Source organism: Bufo bufo, chromosome 3, assembly GCF_905171765.1.
Source record: "Bufo bufo chromosome 3, aBufBuf1.1, whole genome shotgun sequence".
NCBI lineage: Eukaryota > Metazoa > Chordata > Amphibia > Anura > Bufonidae > Bufo > Bufo bufo.
Window position 1 is genome coordinate 554,343,054 of NC_053391.1, and position 19,630 is coordinate 554,362,683.

The 19,630-nt window shown below is 43.5% G+C and overlaps 1 protein-coding gene across 1 annotated transcript in view; it reads left to right on the forward strand.

Moving 5' to 3' along the window:
- ACVR1B (activin A receptor type 1B) overlaps positions 1–19,630 on the forward strand; it is a 55,639-nt gene that overhangs the window by 16,242 nt on the left and 19,767 nt on the right. Inside the window, exons 2-6 of the mRNA XM_040425469.1 lie at positions 15,451–15,690; positions 16,565–16,807; positions 18,580–18,810; positions 18,948–19,115; positions 19,204–19,360. Of these exons, the coding sequence (XP_040281403.1) occupies positions 15,451–15,690; positions 16,565–16,807; positions 18,580–18,810; positions 18,948–19,115; positions 19,204–19,360 (1,039 nt within the window). The remainder of the gene's footprint in view (positions 1–15,450; positions 15,691–16,564; positions 16,808–18,579; positions 18,811–18,947; positions 19,116–19,203; positions 19,361–19,630) is intronic.

A 19,630-nucleotide genomic window follows, 5' to 3' on the forward strand; every position in this document is an offset into this window, starting at 1 on the left:
TAGACCTCTCCCTGGAGCATAAGACTGAGAGAGGAACGCTCTGGCCTTGGTGTATCCATTTCAGTCATTGATCAGAGCTTGATGTATAGGCTTTGTTGGTAGGTGGATGGCGCATAAGCCGTAAACATGCAAACGAATGCAGCGTAATCTCCTGTCGCCGAATATCCATAGTCTCTGCCGCAATGTAATTACAATGGGCACCTATGAACCTTGCGGGGATGTGTAATTATTTTGCTGACTCTTCAGAAAATGGAGGCGCTATGTTTCAGGCTGCTTAGCGGGATCTATCAATGATCCATTGGTGTCGTGATGTAGTATAGATCTGGTATCGTAGCGGACGTGTAACCGATTGTGTTTCCTGCTTTTATGCATTGATGCATTGAGCTGTGTATTTTGTCTGCTTAGGCCAACGTGTTAGTGGCGAGAGATTGATAGGCGTGCTGTGGGGCTGCTCAAATATATTCGAGGCCCGAGTTTGGCCGCAGGCAACGCAGTTTTGGCTAAGGCTACATTTGTCATCAGCAGGTGGGGTGTAAAATCTGTACCGCATTTTAGGTGACGTTTAACTAGCTCGGTTTTTGATGAAAGGTCTTGGCACAGCAGTCAAAGTATAAAAATAAATGCAAAAAGTCCAAAATAAGCATAAAAACAGGCAGACGTACTAGAAGTGCGCCCCCATAACTTACTGTCAAATAGAGGCACTTAGGCTCGGACAAAGCTTGCTGCAAGAGAAACTCCCCCAGGAACAGCTACTGATGTATTTAGTCACTTGTCTACATAAAAAAACAAATAAAAAAAAAAACAAATATATATATTACACATACATACATACACACACACACACACACACACACACACATACATACATACATACATACATACATACATACATACATACATACATACACACACACACACACACACACACACACACACACACACACACACACACACACACATACACATATACATACACACACAAACATACACACCAAAAGTTTGGACACACCTTCTCATTCAAAGAGTTTTCTTTATTTTCATGACTATGAAGGCATCAAAACTATGAATTAACACATGTGGAATTCTATACATAACAAACAAGTGTGAAACAACTGAAAATATGTCATATTCTAGGTTCTTCAAAGTAGCCACCTTTTGCTTTGATTACTGCTTTGCACACTCTTGGCATTCTCTTGATGAGCTTCAAGAGGTAGTCCCCTACGGAACGGAACGGAACGGACCCATTTTGCGGATGTGTGAATAGACCCTTAACGTGTATGTTGACAGCTTTTTCCGAAATACAAGCTTGGTGTACATCACTATCAACATGTGAACAAACGCTTTGAGGTTTCCACGTAAAAAGTTGTTTTGGCAGACAATTTCTAAGGCTACTTTCACACTTGCGGCAGAGTGATCCGGCAAGCAGTTCCGTCGCCGGAACTGCCTGCCGGATCCGGCAATCTGCATGCAAACTGACAACATTTGTAGACTGATCCGCATGTCATCTGGAGAAACGGATCTGATATATACATATATTTTTTCACATTTTTACTGGTCTGCACATGCGCAGACCGGAAGGACTGATCCGGTATTTTTAATGCGGCACTAATACATTTCAATGTAAATTTAATTCTGGCAACTGATCCGGAATTTTGGGCGGAGAGAATACCGCAGCATGCTGCGGTATTTCCTCCGTCCAAAACGCCGTTCAGTGACTGAACTGAAGACATCCTGATGCATACTGAACGGATTTCTGTCCATTCAAAATGCATGGGGATGAAATCCCTAGGACGGAACTCGGTGCCGGAAAAGAAAAACGCTAGTGTGAACGTACCCTAAGTGTATGTCAGTCTTGGTTTGTGTTTTATTTCAATCATTCTATGAAGGTGCTGACAAAAAATTTGAAACGAGAAGGTGTTGAGATGAATGAAATACTTGTGGCTTATCAATAGATCTCGTTGTGTCTAGGATCACGAGAATGGGATTTAAACTGAACTAGATATCATCTACTGGGAACTTAACCCCTTAGTGACCAGCCTGCTTTGGGCCTTAAAGGGGTTGTCTCACCTCAGCAAATGGCATTTATCATGTAGACGTTGATAGATGCTAATGTATTGTGATTGTCCATATTGCCTCCTTTGCTGGCTGGATTAATTTTCCCATCACATTACACACTGCTTGTTTCCATGTTTACGACCACCCTGCAATCCAGCATCGGCGGCCATGCTCGCACACTATGGCCTCTTTCACACGGGCGTTGCGGGAAAAGGTGCGTTGCGGGAACATGCGCGATTGCAAAACATTCTGAATGCATAGTAAAATAGCGCTGGAGGGGTTAAAAAAAAAAAAAATATTATAATAATTAACCTCGCCTTAGTCCACTTGATCGCGCAGCCGGCATCTCTTCTGTCTCCTTCTTTGCTGATTGCAGGAAAAGGACCTGTGGTGATGTCACTCCGGTCATCACATGGTCCATCACATGATCCCATCACCATGGTAAAAGATCATGTGATGGATCATGTGATGACTGGAGTGACGTCACCACAGGTCCTTTTCCTGCAATCAGCAAAGAAGGAGACAGAAGAGAAGCCGGGCTGCGCGATCAAGTGGACTAAGGTGAGTTTAATTACACTGCTCAAAAAAATAAAGGGAACACAAAAATAACACATCCTAGATCTGAATTAATTAAATATTCTTCTGAAATACTTTGTTCTTTACATAGTTGAATGTGCGGACAACAAAATCACACAAAAATAAAAAAATGGAAATCAAATTTTTCAACCCATGGAGTTCTGGATTTGGAGTCACACTCAAAATTAAAGTGAAAAAACACACTACAGGCTGATCCAACTTTGATGTAATGTCCTTAAAACAAGTCAAAATGAGGCTCAGTAGTGTGTGTGGCCTCCACGTGCCTGTATGACCTCCCTACAACGCCTGTGCATGCTCCTGATGAGGTGGCGGACGGTCTCCTGAGGGATCTCCTCCCAGACCTGGACTAAAGCATCTGCCAACTCCTGGACAGTCTGTGGTGCAACGTGACGTTGGTGGATAGAGCGAGACATGATGTCCCAGATGTGCTCAATTGGATTCAGGTCTGGGGAACGGGTGGGCCAGTCCATAGCATCAATGCTGACAGACACAGCAAACCTTCTTGCCACAGCTCGCATTGATGTGACATCCTGGATAAGCTGCACTACCTGAGCCACTTGTGTGGGTTGTAGACTCCGTCTCATGCTACCACTAGAGTGAAAGCACCGCCAGCATTCAAAAGTGACCAAAACATCAGCCAGGAAGCATAGGAACTGAGAAGTGGTCTGTGGTCACCACCTGCAGAACCACTCCTTTATTGGGGGTGTCTTGCGAATTGCCTATAATTTCCACCTGTTGTCTATCCCATTTGCACAACAGCATGTGAAATTGATTGTCACTCAGTGTTGCTTCCTAAGTGGACAGTTTGATTTCACAGAAGTGTGATTGACTTGGAGTTACATTGTGTTGTTTAAGTGTTCCCTTTATTTTTTTGAGCAGTGTATTTTTTATATTTTTTTTTAACCCCTCCAGCCCTATTTTACTATGTATTCAGAATGCTATTATTTTCCCTTATAACCATGTTATAAGGGAAAATAATAATGATCGGGTCTCCATCCCGATCGTCTCCTAGACACCGTGCGTGAAAATCGCACCGAATCCGCACTTGCTTGCGATTTTCACGCAACCCCATTCATTTCTATGGGGCCTGCGTTACGTAAAAAACGCACAAAGAGGAGCATGCTGCGATTTTCACGCAACGCACAGGTGATGCGTGAAAATCACCGCTCCAGTGCACAGCCCCATAGAAATGAATGGGTCATGATTCAGTGCGGGTGCAATGCGTTCAACTCACGCATCGCATCCACGCGAAATACTCGCCCGTGTGAAAGGGGCCTATAGGAAAAAGAACCAGCCAATGTGCGCTCCCACGGTCCCAGCCGCCAGAGAGGCCAACACCTTTTCCTATAGTGTGCAAGCGCGACCAACGCTGATGGATTGCAGGGTGGCTGCAACCCCTGGAAATAAGAAGTTTATAATGTGATGGAAAAATGAATCGAGCCAGCAAAGGAGACAATATGGACAATCTCAATACATTAGTAATTGCCTTGTATTTCTCTACATGATAAATGCCATTTGCTGAAGTGAGACAACCCCTTTAATGACAAAGAATTTTTTTTTCATTCTTTCCATCATCGCCTTTCAAGAGCTATCATTTTTTTTTATTTTTTGTCTGTGTAGTTGTATGAGGGCTTGTTTTTTGCTAGACAAGTTGTAGATTTTAATGCTGCCATTTTGGTGTGTTCTTAAGGCTTCGTTCACATCACCGTTAAGCCTTTCCATAGGGCAGGAAAACGGAAATGACGGATTCGGCACATAACTGAGCCGAACGGAGCCCACGGGCCCCATAGACTATAATGGGGTCCGTTAGGTTTCCGCTTAGATGATTTTGGAGCGGAGACAAAAGTTGTGCATGCAGGACTTTTGTCTCCGTTTCAAAAATCATCTTCTGAACGGAAACCTAACGGACCTCTATTCGGCCCGTGGGCTCCATTTGGCTGTTATGTGCCGAATCCGTCCTTTCCGTTTTTCCTGCTCCTAAACTGGGCAGGAGAATGGAAAGGCTGAACGGTGATGTGAACGAAGCCTTACTTGCTGATTAACATTTATTAACTGTTTTTGAGAGGGAATTTCGAATAAACATCAATACGGTCACTGAGTTTACGTTATAAATTTTGTAACATTCATTTTTTTGCCATAAATAACACTGGGTCATTACAATTTCAACAAGGCCAAATTTATTTTATTTTAATGTTTTGCTACTTTTAAAAAAATTGGTATCATTTTGAGGTACCTAACGTATCGGCATGGACATGGCAATACCAGACGTGAAGATTTTACTTATTTCAATGGAAATTTTTTATTTATTTTTTTTGTTTAATAAACTTTATTTTTTTTATTTTTTTTTACCATTTTAATAGTCTCTTCTGTATTTTACTGTACTTGCATTCACCAGCCGGCTGCACCAGAGAGGCGCTGCCTGCTGGGACATGCTGGAGGGAGGCCTGAGGCCTTCACGGACATCGGCACCCTACGATCTTATTCGTGGGGTGCCAATGGTGGACTGTTAGTTCTGTAATTGCTTAAGGGTGTATTAGACACCCCAATAACGCAGATGATTGTCGGGATGGAACACTTTCAATCATCAGATAGCTAGCAGAGAGGACAGTGATGTCTTCCGTGGCATGGGGAGGAGTGATCTGGCAGTCTAAGGGTACCTTTTACATGTGGCAAATTTTGTCAGAAAATTCTGCAACAGAAAATTTGTTCCAGTCACCTCAATGGGGCTTGCAGAAATCTATGCACTTGCTGCTTTATTGAAATAAATTGAACGGATTCAGGGTCTGAATTGTCTGCCACAATCTGCCGCGTGTGAAGGCACCCGAATATACCCGTGACATGCAATAGTGCCTGTGGCACCTAAGGTGTTAAACAGCCCAGATGATTACCCGAGGTGGTAATCGTACTTACCGATTGCGTATGTGTTTAATGCTTTCATTGTATGTTGGCGTTATTTAATACCGTTTTTTTTAAAACTATCAATGTGTTTTCCAGTACAGCTCTAGATGGGCACAATTTACAAAAACACTGCTCCGCCGGGTTAATGGTGCTACAAATGTTTGTCTCACCTTAGGTGAAAGCCTGTCTGCCGGAATGACGGTAACACGGGCACACAATGCACGCCACTATTGTTGCCGCTCATACCTCAGCGGGGAAAGAATGCAGGCGCTCTTCCAGAGCAAAGATGTATTGTGCAACCTGCAAGCAAAATAATGGGGTGAGGTTGAAAAAAGGAAAGGGCAGACAATATGTCTAGAAGAGTCTGTATTTAGATCTACAGTACCTCACATAAATGAGGACACCCCTCACGTTTTTGTAACTTATTTATTATAGGACGACACTGAAGATCTGACACTTTGATTCAATGTAAAGTAGTCAGTGTACAGCTTGTATAACTGAATTTGCTGTGTCCTCAAAATAACTCCAAAACACAGCCATTAATGTCTAAACCGCTGGCAACCATTAATGTCTAAACCAGTCCTCTTAAAAATATTTTAAACTTAAAGGGAACCTGTCACCGGGATTTTGGGTATAGAGCTGAGGACATGGGTTGCTAGATGGCCGCTAGCACATCCGCAATACCCGGTCCCCATAGCTCTGTGTGCTTTTATTCTGTAAAAAAAAAACGATTTGATACATATGCAAAGTAACATAAGAGTCATATCTTACTTGTGTGACCAGAGAAGAGTCATATTTTCAAGCTCTGACTCATCTCAGGGTAATTTGCATATATATCAAATCGGTTTTTTTACACAATAAAAGCACACGGAGCTATGGGGACTGGGTATTGCGGATGTGCTAGCGGCCATTTAGCAACCCATGTCCTCAGCTCTATACCCCAAATCCAGGTGACAGGTTCCCTTTAGGGTACTTTCACACTAGCGGTTTTCTTTTCCGGCCTAGAGTTCCGTCCTAGGGGCTCTATACCGGAAAAGAACTGATCAGTTTTAGGCTACTTTCACACTGGCGTTTTGGCTTTCCATTTGAGATCCGTTCAGGGCTCTCACAAGCGGTCCAAAACGGATCAGTTTTGCCCTAATGCATTCTGAGAGGAAAAGGATCCACTCACAATGCATCAGTTTGCCTCCGTTCAGCCTCCATTCCTGGTGTCCATCTGACGAAACTGAGCCAAACTGATCCGTCCTGGCACACAATGTAAGTCAATGGGGACGGATCCGTTTTCTCTGGCACAATAGAAAACGGATCCGTCCTCCATTGACTTTCAATGGTGTTCAAGACGGCTCCGTCTTGGCTATGTTAAAGATAATACAAACGGATCAGTTCTGAACGGATGCAGACGGTTGTATTATCTAAACGGATCAAACGTGAGTGTGAAAGTAGCCTTATCCTAATGCATTCTGAATGGGGAGCAATCCGTTCAGGATGCATCAGGATGTCTTCAGTTCAGTCTTTTTGCCTTTTCAGGACTGAGATAAAACCGCAGCATGCTGCGGTTTTATCTCCGGCCACAAAAACTGGACACTTGCCTGAAAGGCATTTTTTTCCATAGGAATGTATTAGTGGTGGATCCGTTCAAATTGACGCATCCGGTATTCCAGTTTGCGCATGCGCAGACCTTTTAAAAATGTGAAAAAAATAAATACCGGATCCGTTTTGCCGGATGACACCAGAAAAACGGATCCAGTATTGCAATGCATTTTTCTGACTGATCAGGCAGGCAGTTCAGGCAACGGAACTGCCTGCCGGAATCGAACAACGCAAGTGTGAAAGTACCCTTAATGGCCAGTGTAAAAAAATATTATATATATATATATATATATATATATAATATATATTATATATATATATATATATATATATATATATATATATATATATATATATTGGAATAGTGTCTAGGAAAATTGGTAAATCGGCAAAAATGGTAAAATAACACTTGACCTAAGAAACGTGGCCATTTTCTGATGACCCTTTCCGTTAAATATATACATGAGGCTCACTATTCCTTGTGAAATAATGAACAATTTTGGATCTTTTTTCTTACCTCTGTTGTTCCTCCTAGAAAGTTATGAATGAGTTGACAACTGGCTGTTACCATCCCGCTTTTTAAAGGACTGTGCCCCTACACAGTTGGGCACTGATTGGACAGTATCGGAGTGCGCAGGGACATGCCCCATGTGGTAACGCCCAGTTGTCAGTTTATTCATAAATTTGTCTAAAACACTTTGCTATTCACTAAAACAGGTATGAGGTGCATGTGCGTATTTTTCTTCTGCAGGGGTAACATGTTAAAGGGGTTTTCTGGGCGTTTGATAAATCAATGTGGTAATTGTCTATGCAGTTTTTACAGGTTAAACACATTAACATGTTTCACCTGTAGAAAGAAAGAAAAACAAACTTTACTGGTAAAAATGCTTACTTTTTTAAATAACAGCACAAAAGAAACATGTAAAACCGCCCTAAGCAAGTGGCCCTCTTAAACACCTTGAAGACAACAGAATTAGTCAATGTGTGCGCCGAGAACATGTGGGCGTCTGGAACATTAGCTCTGATTCTTCCTGTTGCGGATAATTCTTTTCATTAAAGATTAGACCTATTAGCAGTATACCACAGACCTTGTAGTGCTGCATTATTCCAGGTATCTCCAACGGCCGTGTTCAAACATGGCAGAATTGCAGTAGATCTACGGCTGTTCCATCAAAATGGAGTTTGAAACAAAAAAAAACTTCCTGCAGAAAAAAAAACAAAAAAAAATTGGGCAGTGCTACGATATCAGATGGGTGGGTGTCCAACTCCCGAGATCCCTGCTGACCAGCTGTTTGAAGAGATCACAGTGCTCGTGTGAGCGCTGTGCGCCATCTAGCTTATAGTGGTGGTTCGGTGTAATTACAACTGTTTGACCCTTTCAAGTGAACTGGGTGAGCACTTGTAATTACCCCGCACCGCTGCTACAAGCTAGCACTACACGAGCACTGTGACCCCTTCATACAGCTGACTCCCAGGACCCCCGCCGACATTGTGCCCACATTGCTGAGAAAAATGAAGTTTTAATTTTATGCAAATGAGGCTTTAGTAGCAACAGGGGCGTTCCCTTTACTGCTAGAGGCTCTGCTCTCTCTGCAACTATTGCAGCTTCTCCACTTTGACAGGACCAGGCAGTGAAAACATGGCCCTGTCAAAGTGCAGAGGGCGCAGCAGTTGCCGAGAGAGCAGAGCCTCTAGGTGTAATGACCACGCCCCCGTTGCTCCTAGAGGCTCATTTGCATATATTAAAACCTTGTGTTTCTCAGTAATGCAGGCACATACGAACATGGGACCAACACAGATGTCTTCAGCTGCCAAGCGCCCATGTACCAGGTCAGCCAGTCTCTTAGGTAAAAAATCTGCCGACAGATGCCCTTTTAAAGGTGTACGGGCACCATTAAAGATTTGTCATAGGTGTTAACTTGATGACTTCGCACACGTCTTGGAGATCTAGCGGCTGCACTTTGATGTGTATCCCATCTCGCGCCTAGCTAACCTATAGAAAGGAGATGAGAAATAGATATTAAAATACAATTTTTTTTTTTTTTTAAACGGTTAGTAAAAAAAACAACCTGATCTCATAAATGCAAATGAGAGCTAAGCCAGGGGTCCTTCCACTATTTTGGCAGGTAGGTGTGCTGGTTGTATGTGATACATTTTTGTCTCGCTCCTTTCCCATGAATTAGATGACTGCGTACAATGTAATGTTCCGAGAGTATGTTCTCCCGCATTAGTCATAGAGCGGCCGGCTTCATTTCTGCCTGACACCTCCCGGGAAGACGCCAGTAATTAATGAATGTGATCCAGTACGTAGAACGCTGCTTCATTTCCCACTGTTTCTTAGCAAATAGACGTCGTGTTCATTTATATCTGCTGCCACTGTCGTGTAGAATCTGCTCGCGTCTGCCCACGTCATCTCCAGTTTTGGTTGGGACAGTAAAAGGCACCGAAATCTGTCCCTTTCTTCCTTCCTTGTAGAAATGGATCTGACGCTTCATTCCCAGCCAAGTGTGTGAACTGAGCGGACCCGCTGCGAGATGTCCTGAGGATAAGACTTCACCATAGATATTAGACAAGTAGGAACATGTAGAGGTTGTAAGAGAAGATGCAGCCTGACACTTGTAAATGAAGCGGCAGCTCCCTGGTGTCCTACCACCCGTCTTTAGTCCAAAATATGTCTTTTATAATGGAGTCCATTAGTTTGCTGTGTTCTTGTCTAAAGGCCTTGGTACTGACATGGCAGGGAAATTTAATTTGTAGGAAATTTTTGAAGTTGAGGGTGAATGACAACATTTTGGAATAAATGGCACTTTCCGTTTTAGGAAGCAGGTTCATTACCTGGTGCATCTGGTATGTGGCATGTGGTCGTCTTGTGGCCATGCAAGCCAAAGGATCATTGTATTGAAGGGGTTGTCCGGGCTTTTTAATATTGATGACCTGTCCTCAGGATAGATCATCCATATGAGATTGGCGGGGGTCCGGCATCCGGCACCCCCACGATCAGCTGTACGGGGAGATGACGCACGCGCTGTCTCCCTTCCTGTCCGATACTATGTCTATGGAACAGCAGCAGCGGACAGGAAGAGAGAAGGGAGATGGCACGTGCACGCACAGTCTCCCCATACAGCTATTCGACGGGGCTGTCGGACCCCTGCTGATCTGATAATGATGACCTATTCTGAGGATGCAAAGAAAAAGGGGGTCAGTCAGCACATCCCAGTGCGCAGGTGCACGCTGCCATGGCTAGAAACACAAAGAAAAAAACAATACAACAGCACTCTGCAAAACAAATAAAGTACAATAATGCCATATGGCACTATCCTTAGGATGGTCATCGCTATTAAAAAGCCCAGATAACTTATTTAATGTAGAAAAATAAAAATCATACATGGTCTAGTATGCAACAACCTCTTTCTAACAAAGCTAGAACCAGCCCTGTACCTCACATGGATCCAGGGATATCCCCATTGAGGCTCGGTGAGCAGGACTTAGAAAAAGAGCAAACAGCAGGTGGCGCTATGCAGATATTTCAGTGAATCACTCTGTATCCATTATACATATTTAATTACATGCCACTACAAAAGTATTCAGATCCATGTGCTGGTTTGAAAACTGTAGAATATTATTTGTTGGCCAACCCCTTTAACTTCCCAGCTTATCGCAGCCTTATGTGCCCAGGCTAGGGTAAGGTTTGATTTATTACTGTAGGAAAAATCTGCCATACTATAAAGCATAAGCCTTAGGACTAGATGACAACTTGTGGCCGTGTGACCACTCAAGTAGCAAGTGTCATGCTGGCAGTCATCTAGGAATAGTGAATGGGGCCCCATTAAAATCGAACAGGTTTGGATTTCTGCTGACTATTGTGTCACCGCCACTGTAACTTGTAGTTCGAAATGTAACCACATTCACTGTCATTATGTTTGACCTTACAGTTGTGCGACTACACGTTGCCTTGTAGCCCTAAGCTTAGAGAAAAATGGTTGTCTGTGAATTTTGACAGAATTGGCGTCAAATCTAATTTATTTAGCGGCAGGCTACTGACTGTACACCGAGGTTTGCGTGATGTGCGGCCATACCACAGTGGTTAGGCAGTGCTGTGCATGGCGGCTGTAGACAGACAAGGGCTTGTTTATGTGCAGTCCTTCAGGTCACGCCAAGATTTCCTGCTGTGACCGAGGCAGAGGGAGCTGCTGCTTTCTATGTCTGACGTAGACCGTTTACTTGGTGCTAAAACAAATGTGAAGCCCTCCTATTTTTAAGTTGTGGACCCTTTCATTTTATAAACCGGATGCAGTAGTCCTACCATTTACTCGGTATGTCTCTCCAGAGAGACTTTGTTGTGATCAGATACAGTATGATTTCTGGCCGGACTGCGGCTGTGTCTTGGTACACATGATATAAAGAAGTTCAGATGTTGGCTCCCTATTCAGGAAAATGCATTACAGCCTTAGACCTAGTTCATACTTGGCGTTATGAAGAATGTGATTTACGTGATTCTGCAGGAAACCACACCTTTGCCATACTGAAAACGGGTAATATGAGTTGGGCATTGATAAAAAATAAACAAAGCATTAACTGTTTATTCCCCGATGTTCCAGCCACACTGCTCCGGTCCGCCCCGCCAGCCTCTGTTTACTTGGCTGCAGCAGTGACTTATTTAAACCTACCCAATTTGATGGCCTCAGTGGTCTTATGCCAAATAACATCGAGGACACTGATTGGCTGCAGTGGTCACATAGGTGCATTGACATGCCAACACAGCCTTAAAACAGACCGGTGGGGGTTGGGATAAATGGGTAAAGCCTCAGGCACATGACCGTATTCTTAATCCGTTGGCCATCTATGTTTTTTGCAGCTAGTACACAATTTTTATTTTATTTTTTTATACTTTTTTTTCCTTTTTTTTTTTTTTTTTTTTTTTTTTTTTATTCCACAAATTATAGAACATGTCCTATTTTGGTCTATTTTGCAGACAAGAATAGCCACTTCTGTTGATGGGAGTGAGAGAAACGCAGAATGCACAGACATGTGCATGAAACCTGAGTAAAGCTGCTTTTATCGTTTTAGCTGATTTAATCACATTCTATCACAGCTTTTTGCCTGGCTTGGACAACCCCTTTTTTTTGGAAGACCTTCTACAAAATGTTTCCTTTTAAAGGAAACCTGTCATCAACGTTATGCTGCCCATACTAACGGTAGTATAAAGTAGGGACAGGTGAGTTGATTTCAGTGGTCTGTCATTTTAAAAGTAAGTGGTTGCTGAGAACCAACATCACAATCATTGCAGACTGGGCCTGGAAAAAGTCCTGACCACCTGAGAAGAGTCCTGGTTATTCATGAAGTCCTGCTCTCCGGCCCACCTGCTGATGACTGACAGTCTTCTACCTAGTTTTCTCTCTTTTTCTCTCTAGGAGAGAACTGCCAATCATCAGCAGATGGATAAGAGAGCAGGAGATATGAATAATTATGACTCTTCTCAAGTAGATCTGACTCTTCTCAAGGCCTGGGCTGCAATGATTATGATGCTGGTTCTCAGCAGCCACTTAGTTTTAACTCATGAGTGACACACAGCTGAAATTAGCATTTCTGTCACTAATTTGTGCTGCCCTCAGTGAGGGCAAAGGAAAACGATATTGCAAACACACTGCTATGTATGAGGTGGTTTGTCTTCATGGAGTCTGGGGAATGCTAAAAACGTGGACAGCAAATGTTGTCCAAGGCCTCATGCACACGGCCGTTGTTTTGGTCCGCATCAGAGCCGCAGTTTTGGCGGCTCGGATGCGGACCCATTCACGTCAATGGGGCCGAGAAAGATGCAGACAGCGCTCCGTGTGCTGTCCTCATCCTTTGCTCTGTTTCGTTGCCCCGCAAAAAAAATATAACCTGTCCTATTCTTGTCCTCGCTTTGCGGACAAGAATAGGCAGTTATATTAAAGGCTGTCCGTGCTTTTCTGCAAATTGTGGAACGCACACGGACGCCATCAGTGTTTTGCGGACCGCAAAACACACTGGCCGTCTGTATGAGGCCTTAAAAGCAGCAGATGAAACTTAAAACCCACACGTTGGTCAGTAGTAGGATTGTTGAATGGATTTTTTTTTTCAAGACTTTCACTGCTCAAGTATTCAGTGCTTATATATTTAATTAGATTTCTTTTCTGTTCATTTGGTTGCTATAAAAAGTGATGTTGTGAAATGGCCGAATGAACCTTAGATTTCAGAAGGACTTCCAACCATCTGATTTGTATAGGGCCTCCCTACTCTCCCACTAGAGCTTGGTCGACTGTTATCTTGTGTATGGCCGGCTTAAGTTTTTTTTTTTTTCCAGCTCTTAGATCTAGATGAACTATCCTCTGTATAGCTCCTCAATGTCAGTTTGCTGGGGTCCAATACCTGGCACCCCTAATGAACAGCTGCTTTTTTGGCAGGGGCTATAAACTAGACATTGAATGGAGCCAGCATCCTGCAGCTCAGTTCCCATTCAAGTAAATCCACTACACAGCGGACAGAGCCTTCTGCTTCCAGCTGTGTCCACTGTCTACTTTCCTGTGCCAATGGCTGCCGAAAACAGCATTTATTATGTAGAGAAAGTTAATACAAAGCACTTACTAATATATTATCCATATTGCCTCCTTTGCCGGCTGTATTAATTCTTCCATCATGTTACACACTGCTTCTTTCCCTGGTTACAACCACCCTGCAAACCAGCAGTAGTGGTCGTGCCTGCACACTATAGGAAAAAGTGTTGGCCCCTCTGGTGACCAGGACCATGGGAGTGGACATAGGCTGGTGCTTTTTCCAATAGTGTGCAAGCACAGCCACCACAGCTGGATTGCAGGGTGGTCGTAACCAGTGTATAATGTGATGGGGAAAAATGAATCCAGCGAGGAAAGAAGGCAATATGGACTATCACAATACATTAGTAAGTGCCTTGTATTAACCTGATAAATGTGACTTGTCGAAGTTAGACAACGACTTTAAGCTTCTGTTTGATAGCAAAACACGGTGAATCCCCCATGTTGAAAGTGGTCTTCTGGGGGGGGGGGGGGGGGGGGGGGGGGGGTGGCCTTCTCAAAGAAGATGGTTGGTGTACACAACATATGCTATGCATTATAACTATTGGTCCTACTACATTCAGGTATTAGGAAATTGCATTGCCCTGCGTGTCTGCCTGCAGTATTACATCAATGAGAGGCCTCTAAGAGAGGTTTGCACTCCTTGATGGGAAATATGATCTTGCATATTTCCAGTAAACTGACTCATGGTTATGCAATCCTTTTTGTAAGCATATATGGATTAACACATTACCACAATTTTCACCACTTGATCAAATGTTTAATCACAGGAAATCCCATATTCGTGACCTATAAAGTCCCATAAATCACCCTAGAACTCGCTGTCCTGGTACTATTGCCAGCGCTGTATATAGTGATGTTAAATGATGCACTGTATATGTAGTCCTTGATTATATAGATGGCTAATCCTTACTTCCCCTTCACATACCTTCATCCATATCAGTCATTTGGTCTCTCCAAAATCAGCAGGTTTGGACAACTTGCATCTAAGGCCGTGTTCACATCACGTTTTTGTCCTACGCCATATACACATGACAGGCGTTACATGGATGCCATACAGCGACATAATCACCATAGGGTTCCATTGTAAAAAATAATAAGTGGAGGTCCCAGGTTTCAATACTGATCCGGTGCCTTCTCAAACTGATCGGCCGAGGTCCAGGGTGTGGATCCCCGACTGATCAGATACTGATCACCTCTCCTCTCGATATGTCATTAGTATTTGATTGTTGGGGGTTCGACACCCATGACCTATGCCGTAAAGTCTTGGAAACCCCCTTTTTTTTTATTTTTTTATTTTTATTTTTTTTACTTTCTTTTATAAGACTATCTGCTCCCTTTTTATTTAAAAAACTGTCGCGCAACCCCTTTTAAGATCTTCCAGTGTGTGTGACATGCCATGTGTCGGGAAAGAGATTCCTCACACTGTTGATCTGAATTTCTACATTCTTCTCATCATAGAAAATCATTTTCCTAGAGGTGTCCATTCTTATTAAAACATGTAAGGAATTGCTATGTATGCATTTCACAAGTTTACAGGCTCCAAGGTTGGCGTTTCACATCAACATATCTGTAAAGATTCTTCTTCTGAATGATGCACTAACAGTCCTTTGTAGGCCGCACTTTCCTTGTATTTAGATGGGGCGTCTGAGGGAGATTGGCTGGGAAGGCCAAGTAACAATTCTTGAAGCATAGACCAGGTTTTCCATGGTTTATTTTTCTATCTTTTGTCTTCCAGCCTTGATTTGTCTTTGCTCTAGTTGCATCAAAAGCAACTACACGTGTGAAACCGACGGTGCTTGCATGGTCTCCATTGCCAACATAGATAAAGTAGAGCATCACATGCGGGCATGCATTTCTGCAAGCGAACTCGTCCCGGCAGGAAAACCGTTTTATTGTCTTAGTTCAGAAGATATCCGCAACACTGAATGCTGCTACACAGACTACTGCAACAAAATCGACCTCCTGGTCCCAAGTGGTATGTATTAAGCCCCAGCAGATTGTGTGCCTGGTCTGCTTCCAGTTGTAGGCTGGAATCGCATGTGCGGTTTTAGTGGGAGTGGATGCAGGGGTATTTTGTTTATTTTTATAATTTTTTTTTTTAAGTGGGAGTGGATACAAAACAGGAAAAGTATCAGTTTCTTTTATACTTTTCCTTCATTTTGGGTCCACTTATGACTTTTCTTCAAAACCAACTTCATGTGTGATTCCACCCGAAAGGGTCCTATTAGACTGTCTGATATTTGGGCAGGATGAGCACGATAAACACGTCCATTGGCATTGATTTATGCACTTTATTAAGCAGGCTGATGCAACGTGGATGTGGGAGGACGGATTGCTGCAGCACTTTCTCCCTCATTTAGTTCTATTGATTATCGTCAGCACATGTGAGATTACACAGAGAAATGCTCTGCTGGTAATCCATGGAAATCAGCCGAGAATAGTAGTAGCTACGTGGACTCTGTTTTTTTTTTTTTTTTTAGATTAAAGGGGTTCTGCAGTTTTTTTTTAAACTGATCTATCCTCTGGATAGATCGGCAACTGATCGGCGGGGGTCCGACACCCGGGACCCCCGCTGATCAGCTGTTTGAGAAGGCAGCGGCGCTGGCAATAGCGCCGCAGCCTTCTCACTGTTTATCGCTGGCACAGTGACGTCACGACTAGTATCAATGTCCTGGGCGGGGCCAAGCTCTGTTCACTTGAATAGCGCTTTGCCGCACCCAGTCCAGTGATACTGGATACTCTAGTCCAGTGATACCCTGTCCAGTGATACTCTACTGGACTATGATTTATGTGAAAATACATAGATTAAGTGATTACCGTAGTTGAAGTCCTACTGCTTTCTGCTTTAGGTGTCACAAAGGAGAATCCACCTTCAGGCTGGGGCCCAGTAGAGCTTGTAGCTGTCATAGCTGGTCCTGTATTTCTCATTGGCGTTATCATTATCGTGGTGGTCCTTTTCCACTGCCACCAGAGGGTTTATCACAACCGCCAACGACTTGACTTGGAGGATCCGTCATGTGAAATGTATCTGGCAAAAGATAAAACTCTTCCAGACTTAATTTATGATCTGTCTACATCTGGATCTGGCTCAGGTATAGTTCTTGGTAATACAATGCACTTTTGTATGTGGGTGTGTATCCATAAATGTATTTTTAATGACTCTAAAGAGTTATGGATTGAGTTAGAGGTCAACTTGAATTTTACAATTGAAGGTTGACTGTGAGGAGCATGCATTAGGGAGTCTGGAGGTGGGTGGATCGCAACCTGCAGCTTCTGAACTTTCCAGGCTCCTGGCTTACGGCAGACTGCATCAAATAAAATGTGAGTTTGGTCAAACATGAGACTCTGTTGAAATCGGCATGCCTGGCACTACTGCATGCCACTCCCAGAGAGGGCAATATGAAGTAGGTGCCAGGTTCCATCTAAGGCAGGCATCCTCAAACTGTGGCCCTCCAGCTGTTGTAAAACTACAACTCCCACAATGCCCTGCTGTAGGCTGATACCTGTAGGCTGTTTGGGCATGCTGGGAGTTGTAGTTTTGCAACAGCTGGAGGGCCACAGTTTGAGGATGCCTGCTCTAAGGGCTCATGCACACGACCATGAAACACGGTTCATATCTCTGCCACATCTCCCAGGCCAACAGGGCTCCCTGAACTGAACTGACTGTATCATAGGGGGAGATTTATCAAACTGGTGTAAAGTAGAACTGGCTTAGTTGCCCACAGCAACCAATCAGATTCCACCTTTCATTTTCCAAAGGAGCTGTCAAAGATAAAAGGTGGAATCTGATTGGTTGATATGGGCAACTAAGCCAGTTCTACTTTACACCAGTTTGATAAATCTCCCCCATAGTGTTTTATGAGACTGTTCGTGGATCACTTGTACAGAGCTCACAGTTCGGTACGAGACCCGTGATCAGAAACAAACACTTTCATAAAACACTATGATTCAGTCAGTTCAGGAGAGCCGGGGACGGCCCGGGAAATCCGGCAGGCATCTTGTAGGGGTCACAGCTCTCTAGGACGTACCGTTCCTGAGATTCCCAAAAAGTGATCTGCATTAGCTAATACAAGCCTGCAAGTCTTTCTCTTCATATCCCACCTGCCATACACACGGTCACATGTACCTTAGTCTCCACATACACACAGTTTTACTCCAGGTTTCCATAACAACCCAGCCATTTTTCTTCACTGCTGTAGGTCAGCTTTAGGCTAGGGCTACACGGCAACAATAAGTCGCACGACACATAGGGCACAATTACACTGTTACAAGTGTCGCGCGACAATTTTTATAATGATAGCATATGGTGTTGCACTGTGACATGCTGCGACTGCAACGCAACAGTCGCAGAAAAAGCCATCTTGGATGGAATTTTTGCAACTGTCGTGTCGCAGCATGTCATGTCACAGTGCGACACCATAGCCTATCATTATAAAAATTGTTGAAACAAAATGTTGCACGACACATGTTGTCTTGTAGACCTAGCATTAAAGGAGCAGGGGGCCGGGGCCGCTATTAAAGGGGCAGCTGCTGTGGAGGTCACTGTCAAGGGACTGGGGTGCTTTAAAACGCACTGTTAAAGGGGCGGGCTGCTGTAAAGGTCAAAGTTAAGGGGATGGGCTGCTGTGGAGATCCCATTTTAGAGTGGCGGGGTCAGTATTAAGGGGTGGGGTGCTGTAGAGGTCACTGTTATGGGGGATACTGTATCTTTTAACGACACGCTCAAACATTAAATGAAATAGATGAAATATACCTATGTGAAGCCGTGTCTTTCTGCTAGTCTGTGATAAAAGCCTGTTGGTCAGGGCTCACTTTTTACAGTTGACAAGTAGACTTCATGTAACTGTTTATCTCCTGTCCACAGGACTTCCACTTTTTGTCCAGCGCACTGTAGCGAGAACAATCGTGCTTCAAGAAATCATCGGGAAAGGGCGCTTTGGTGAAGTATGGCGCGGGAAGTGGAGGGGAGGGGACGTGGCAGTCAAAATCTTCTCATCTCGAGAAGAAAGGTCATGGTTCAGGGAGGCCGAGATCTATCAGACTGTGATGCTGCGTCATGAGAACATTCTGGGATTTATCGCAGCAGACAACAAAGGTATAATACCTCAAACCTCTCTGATATATCTGTATGGATGCCTCCTTTTTTTATATTTCTGCCGAGCTTGTTCATATATTCAATCATTATTAGAAGCCAGTTTTCTGACCTGATTTTTAATGTTCTCTCTCTTGCAGACAATGGGACGTGGACGCAGTTGTGGCTCGTGTCCGATTACCATGAACATGGCTCTTTATTTGACTATCTGAACAGATATACAGTTACCATAGAGGGGATGATAAAGCTTGCCCTCTCTGCAGCCAGTGGCCTTGCCCATTTGCATATGGAAATAGTTGGAACTCAGGGTAGGTCTCCCTTCAACCCCTTCTCTCTGATTTCCACCAAGCAGTCTTCATCAACCATTACATTTTTTAAATCCTTTTTGTTAAATAGGAAAACCTGGAATAGCACACAGAGACCTCAAGTCCAAAAACATCCTGGTAAAGAAAAATGGCGTGTGCGCCATTGCAGACTTGGGTCTTGCTGTCCGGCATGACTCTCTGACCGATACAATAGATATCGCTCCAAACCAGAGAGTTGGGACCAAACGGTAAGAAACCTCCTCTACCCCTGGTGCACCTTTCTGTGTATATATATATATATATTTATTTATTTTTATTGTGATGATCAGTTTTTGGTTATATACTATTAGCTAGATCTTTGCTTATGACAACAAAGACTATATTAGTAAGTGCCATATACTCATCGTACCTGCATGTTGGTCTAAAGTAGCCAATCCCTTTTAAATATCATATAGTAAAGCAGTTGAATGCACTAATTTTCAATTTTAAAAAGATTTTGTGCAATGTGGGTTAAGCAA